Source organism: Buceros rhinoceros, unplaced genomic scaffold (genome assembly GCF_000710305.1).
Source record: "Buceros rhinoceros silvestris isolate BGI_N320 unplaced genomic scaffold, ASM71030v1 scaffold22355, whole genome shotgun sequence".
In the NCBI taxonomy this organism is placed as follows: domain Eukaryota; kingdom Metazoa; phylum Chordata; class Aves; order Bucerotiformes; family Bucerotidae; genus Buceros; species Buceros rhinoceros.
In genome coordinates, this window is record NW_010411436.1 from 341 (window position 1) to 7,615 (window position 7,275).

At 44.5% G+C, this 7,275-nt stretch overlaps 1 protein-coding gene across 1 annotated transcript in view; it reads left to right on the forward strand.

Annotated features, from left to right (window-relative positions):
• Positions 1-5,667, forward strand: part of CNRIP1 (cannabinoid receptor interacting protein 1) — a 5,960-nt gene extending 293 nt beyond the window's left edge. Inside the window, exons 2-3 of the mRNA XM_010136025.1 lie at positions 665-831; positions 5,192-5,667. Coding sequence (XP_010134327.1) covers positions 665-831; positions 5,192-5,356 — 332 coding nt within the window. The 3' untranslated portion in view covers positions 5,357-5,667. The remainder of the gene's footprint in view (positions 1-664; positions 832-5,191) is intronic.
• The last annotated feature ends 1,608 nt before the right edge of the window (positions 5,668-7,275 follow it).

A 7,275-nucleotide genomic window follows, 5' to 3' on the forward strand; every position in this document is an offset into this window, starting at 1 on the left:
CCAGGCCACGTAAGTGCAGCCTTCCTGCTCGGGGCGGCTCCCCGGCCCTCCCTTCCCCGCTGCTTTATTTTTAGAGGTTTAATATTTTTTCCTGGCAGGCTGACAGCACGGGGTTTCCGTGATTTCTCCCGCGCTGCCCGTTTGCTTTGGTGGCCCCGTTTCCAGGGCTCTGGCCAGCTGTTCCCTGTGCTTTGCCTGGCTGGCTGGGGAGAGGGGCTGCCTCTGGGAGTCGCCTCCTTCCCTCTTCCTCCCCATCTTCTCCCAGAGCTCTTTCAGACCTAGCTCTCGTATTCCCCCTCGTTCTCCGCGGTCTTCCCTGGAGCCAAAGGGGAGAGGCCCCTCCGACCCTGCATGTTACGGATGCACCGTGCCTACAGCAAAGCAGAAACTGGGACTGGGCGGGGGAGACGCAGACAGGGAACCGCCTCTGGGTGGAGGGGCAGCCCTGAAGAAGAGATTCGACTAACCCCTCTCCAGCCCCTCGAGATCAGATCCCTCTTTTCTACGCCTTCCCTGGGTAACTGCAGAGCCCTGTCATTTGCCAGGAGCCCCAGTGAGTCAGCAGCACCCGCAGGTCTGCTGGAGTGTCCCCCAGTACAGAGGCTGCCAGCCCACATGCGGGCTCCAGGCTGCAAGGGAAGGGGACCTGCAGGGCTGCTGAAAGGCCAAATCCGGTCTCTCTGCAGGACAATGGGCATCGGGGGTGTCAATGTCCCACTGGAAGAGAAATCAAGGGATGCACAGGTGGCCTCTTACACAGGGATTTACGACACAGAAGGAGTGCCCCATACCAAGAGCGGGGAGAGACAGCCCATCCAGGTCAACATGCAGGTATGTGGTTCTCCAGGCTTGGCATGGGAAGACATGGGGGAGGGTAGCAGCGGGTTGACTCGCAGAGAGGGAGTTGTGGAGGTGAAATATTCCGGGGAAAAGCCCGAGCACAGCTGATGCCCTCCTCTCTGCTTTGCATCAGTAAAACTGCTGATCAGAACATAGCTGGAAAACACCAGCCCTGCTTCCCAAGAGGAAGGCAAAGGAGCAGCAAGGGCCAGAAAGTAGTAGGGGGATTTCTAGACGCCTGCAAAGCCCTTTGGGGTGCTGCAGCAGAGCGACATGTGAGCTGAACCTCTCTTCTGCAGGACATATTACAGACTTTAGGCAACTCCCACCAAGGTCCTGGGCTAGGAATCCAATCCCAAGCCCTTGGCATACAGGGACCCCTCTTTTTCCTACCAGCACTGCCAGGTTTTCTGGAGCAGAGCATGACCAAGCACAAGAGCTGACTACTTTCCCCTTCCTCCTGTCATCTGCAGGGTGCCTAAGGGCCTGCCAGCAGCTGAAAGCATGTGAGAACACATACACTCTCCTCCCCCAAAGGCTGTCTTCTCCCTTTCTTTCTCCATATGCTTCCAGCATCACATTACTGCAAACTGAAGTTCTTACTCAAGTGGCTCCTCATCCCAACCTTAAAGAGACGCTCCAAGGGCCATAACCAATGTATACCATGGCCCCAAAGTGAGATGACGAAAGCTCCAGCCTGTAAAGGCAGCAGAGCTTCCACAGCACTCTTCAGGTGGTGTGCCTGGTGTTTTGTTCTAGCTTTGGTTTGGTGGTCTGGGGTTGTTTTCTGCTCTCCTGATTACAGTTGTGAGGGATTCCTGCAGCACTCTTCAGGTGGTGTGCCTGGTGTTTTGTTCTAGCTTTGGTTTGGTGGTCTGGGGTTGTTTTCTGCTCTCCTGATTACAGTTGTGAGGGCTTCCTGCTGTTTATTTCTACGCATCCTCTACCAAAAAGGAGAAATGGGGCAGTAAATCATATTCATCTGAAGCTCTCTTAAGGGTCTGTTCCAGCTTCTACAAGTTCAGGGCCTTGCCAAGACCACCGGCTTCCAGCTTTTTCCACAATTGCTTACTGCACACAAGATTTCCTCTTGATCTTTACCTCCACTAGTTCTTTCTGCCATCACCATTTAGCATGGCAATCCCCTTCTGAATAAGAACTGTGACATCTCCATTTGGAGTTTCTAATAATTACAGCATGTGTAACTTAATTTTGGAGACTGACATCACGTGAACAGAATCTCAGGTTAGTAAGACTACCCTGAAGTATTTGTCCACGTTAATCATGTGAAAATGAAGTAAATCCAAGAAACACAAGGAGAGTCTGATTTTCAGACACGAGCTCTGAGAGGGTCTGTTGCAGCATCAGAAGGAGTAACCACTGTATTTGCCCAAACAGTTGCTTTTACAAATCAAATCCTGGAGTATTAACCATGAAGCTAATAGGATTTTAAAGCCTTAAGCAGGTCCTCAGCCCCTTTTAGGATCTGATCTTGATAGATAGGTTCTTCAGTACAGACTTAGATGTCCACAGCTGATACTTTTAAGTATCAAACATAGGCAACTCAAGGGGGATTTACCTGTTTAACTCATCATTTAGCTGCTTAGCTAGACAAGAGCCACAACAGATGTAGGGAGTCAGCCTCAGATACCCCAGTCTGAAAACTGCTTCTAAGACCTACTTCCTGAATCTTTAAAGCTGGGCTTATAGCATACAACTTGAAATTTTCCTAGTTCCTTCAACTATGAGGAACTTTTGCCTCCACTTCCTTTTCTAGAACATGCAGGATCCTGATGCATCCTCGGAAGATAAGGACACTATTTAAGGCATAAAATCTAAACCCGTGTTAGAAATAGATCATGAGGTCAGTCCTGCAGTTCAAAACCAGTCTGATAGTGTAAATCTAATGGCTGAAAGATAGAAGGTCCATAAAGATCCAGAGGAATTTATTTATAACTTTATAACTTAAAACAAATGATTGTGGTGCTCCTACTTTAACTGGTTAGTAGACATCTGACCCATTACAGCCATGTCAAACAACAATCTTGTTCCTCTATTTCCAGGACCTGAGGATGCATTTCTCTTTACCTGAACACTCAATTACTATCCAGAAACTGCTAAACTGTCTAGCAAATGCTATAAACCAAGTTAGAACCCTCCCTTTGGGTCTCATTTTATTCTTGGTCAGACTAGACTGAGGTTGAATAAAGAAGCTAGACCTCTCTTCCCAGTAATAAATAGACACCAAATCATCCCTGCGTGCACTTATGCAGGAGGGGGTGATCAAATCACTCCTCACTCCTATAGTGCTGGATGACAGAGAGTAGCAGACAGGGAAACAGGCTTCCACACCTCGCTACCAGGAGCAGGGCCAGCCCTCCTACCTGGGGAAGCCCGTAGACAGGCCCAGTGGGGAAGCCAGGATTCAGCCACAGGCGCTATGAGAATTCAGGAGAGCTGTGAGGATGCAGAATGCTCATTACATCCCACAGCTGCTGCATCTGCTAAGTACTGGGCTGGGGGGAGGCAACACAGTAGTAGAAAAGCTCTGCAATTGATTCTTTCCTTCTCCTGGAAATCCACAGCAAACTACTCAGGGTAGCTCAGCAAACTGGGTCATTGGAGGAAGATAGAATTTGCTTTCTTCTTCAGGCATGCTGAAATTCAGATCCTCCACACAGTAATGAAATGATAATGCTGGTCTTGTATCACCTTCCATAAACACTACTGAAATGCCTTTTCTTCCTCAGTTTTCACACTGAGGGTGTCTTGATGACAATTTCCGTTTGTGGATTGTGCACAGTAATATCCAATGTGTTCAATCTTTACTATTCTGCATTACAAGTGTATCAGGGTTACTACCAAAAATGATTAATTAAAAAGAAAAATAATCTTTAACTAAGGTTTTTAGTTGCTGGGAGAGATAAAAGTACCCTGTAGATCCGATTCTCTCTTTGTCAAAAGAAGTAGCGGAAATATTTCAGCTACTCATTTAAGGTAACACTTGGAACTGGAGCCAAATAAAAACCTTCCACTAACAGCACACAGCAACTCCTGCTGTTGTCAAGGCTAAATTTAAGTTACAGTGGGCTGGGGGGAAGTTTAAAGCAATGTCCAGCAGCTTTCAAACTGCAGTCTGAATGATGAGAAAACCCAGCCAATCCTTCTGAGGGAACTGGAAGGCTCTGCTTCCAACTCAGAAGAGTCACTGTGTAAAACGTCTTTCATACGGACCTTGAGAGGGTGATTATAATAGGCAGGTGATCAAAGGTCAGCTCCCAAGGCACATGATAGGAATGGAAAATAGTCAAGTGAAGAAGCTGTCACTAAAGTGAGTGATGGAAATATTTAAAAGGAAAAAATGTCCAAGAACCGAGCTGTTCAGCAGCACTGAATCCACTAGCTAGTATCTTCTAACAACAGAACACAATCAACAAGCCGTACTACAGAAATCATAACCTAGCCTTGAAAGCCTTCTCATAAGATTTTTGAGATGTTGTAAGGGTGTCTAGCAGTGGGTTAAACACAAAAAATTAAAAAGCAGATTTTATTCTACAGAACTTAGTGCAGCCATAGTCTCATTCACTTGAAAGTTGCAAGCACAACCAGACAACTTGCAGTCCATGTATTAGACATTTCTCTGCTAAACCCACTATCTCCTTTCTCACTTCTCTTACTCCTACCTCAATTTGAAAAGCTGCACTAGCACAGTACAACTAGCAATTGCAAAACAGCACAATAAAATTCTTTTGCTTAATTTCCATGTAAAATGAGGAACAGAATCCCTGGGAAGAAGTGGTCTAATACCAGAGTGTCTCAGTCAAGACTCTGCAAACACAAGGCTATGATATACCTGGATGTTAAAGGTTTCAGACTGAGCAAAAGAAGGAATCTTCCCAGTCCTAATGCAGGCTCGAGGCATATATGCGAAGTGCTGACCTGTGTCACTACAGATCCTGCCACATGCCATACAGGATATATCGGCCACTTTGAGACCATCAGACCAACTACTGCTGGGTGATCCTAAGGATCAGAGCTTTGATTCTTGCTGTTAGTAACATTTATCCATACTGGAACTTGAACATTTTTACTCCCTTGCCTTTCCCAGGTATCAGTGCAAGAGGACAGTAAATGGAGAACCCGATCCTTCATGTTTCATGTATGCCTTAGCACAATGAATGCCTTAGCTGCTAGAACAGGCTTTACACTTCTTTGCTTTTTTGACTCGAGGAACAATATCTCTTGTATCAGCTGTTTCACGTTCCACAGTTTAGTAATTAAGTTCTCATTAAGAGAGAGAAACAAACAAAACGATCAGCTCACTAACACTGATATTCCCTCTTCCCTGCAGTTTAATGACATTGGCGTTTTTGAAACAGTCTGGCAAGTCAAATTCTACAACTACCACAAACGGGATCATTGCCAGTGGGGAAACAGCTTTGGCAGTATCGAGTATGAATGCAAACCAAATGAAACGCGCAGTCTTATGTGGATCAACAAAGAGACCTTCCACTGAAGAGATGTGAAATCAATACTGCTGGACAATCTCCTGAAGAAAACTCTACCTTTTGAAACCAGCAAGAAGCCTTAACAAAGGCATCCTGTAACACTGCTTTGTTCCATGAGGTTCCAACAACTGCATTGTGTATATACAGGTGGTGCCACTAAACTCTTTGCCTATTACTGTATTTAAGTTTACCATGGCATCTGCAACATTCTTTATCCATCACCCTGACAACACTGAAAAGTTCACGGTAATGAATATTTGATAGCTGGGTAGAAAGTCATACCATCGTAGTACTGTCCTAAGTATTTGGATTATTCCTGCTAAACAGTTCCACTAGATGTAATGACTTTTGTGAAGTGTTTCGCATTATTGCTTAGAATTTGGATGCAACATCACGTCGGTGATTTCTGTATTTATATTTGCGTTTGCTCCTAAATCGGTGTGCTCCTTCAAGCATTTCGTTGTGCACGTCACCCCAGTGGACAGCAAAAACTGCAGATTAAGCATATTTGTAGGTTTAGCTAAATGGCAGCTACTGCACTGCTGATTCTGTGCTTTCATACCAGGGGCTTTGGAAGCACATTCTCCCTTTCGTTAAGTGCTGTAAGTTATTCTGTGAAATTTGCTCACTTACCAAATCTGCCACAATAGGATTCATTGTTGTTAAGTTTCCCAGTCTCTGAAACAGTTTTAGGAAACAGTATAAGGCGTGCTAACCTGAGTAAAGGAAAAGCGATAAGTCAGTTGTGGTATCTAAGACATCTAACAACACAGCTAATAACTGTCTTAAGATCATACAGTGTTCTTGAAAGATAGAGCAGCCATACTCAATTTAATTCTTAGAGTCCTGACAGTAATCTCCACATTTGTTTTAATGATGCATTGCTCCAACCAGTGAAATCCTACAGACCAACGTTTTCAAGCCTGACCACTGCATTGTACCAAGATCAGCAGGGTTTCTGACCAACAAGCACTCCGCAGTGTGAAGAGTGCGGATCCAGCGCACGTTTATATGTGCACCGCACTCCTGCAAACAAAAGTAAGCATGTAAGCACTTGCATGATCATGACTAAAGGTGCTACGTAAACACTAGATCAGTGTTTAAAACATACAGAGAACAAAAACCAAACATATCTTCTGGTCCATTCTTTTTTTCCCAGTAAACAAAATAGGGAAACAACCACTGTCCGCTCCCCAACTTGGGCTGAAGTAAGCTGTCGGTTCTTGCATATCTGTTATTCCCTTTGTGAATAATTTGTAAATGGTGTATGTAAATGGTAACCATGACTTTTGATCTTTATAATAAAGGACTTAAACAATTTATTCTTGAGTATGACCATGTAAATGAATTGAAAATACTATATCAAAAAAAAGTCTTAGAAAGTTGGACAGCAGTAACACCCAATTGAACTTACTGATAAAATCTGACTGCGTTTTGTTGCACCAACAGTGTGGAAAGTAGAGATTTTGGACAGAAGTTAAATACCGAAGAAATATTTTATCCCATTGAATTAGTAATTGAAAAGCTTGACTCTTTGCAGATTTCTAGAGACAAAAGACCACCGATGTCATACAGCCCTAGAACACCAAGCTCTAGCCAGCCATGTCTCTCCTCAGAGGCAGTATTACACAGGTGACCCTCACCGAGATGAAATTCTAGAAATACTCTTCTGCATTTCCTTCTTCCCCAGGCTTTTCCAAGACTCCTGAAAGAGCTCCTCAAAATGAAAAAAAAAAGAGCTAAGCAGATTCAATTGAAATCTCTATTTCAGACAAGTGTTATTATCAGCACTTCAGCAGAAATTTCCAGGTAACAGGCTTCACTGATACCAAACTTCCTACTGTCAATCAATTCCACCTCTGTCCTGCTAGAACATTATTTTCTTCCACAGCAACTGGCATACTTATTTTGTTTGAACGGGAATCAC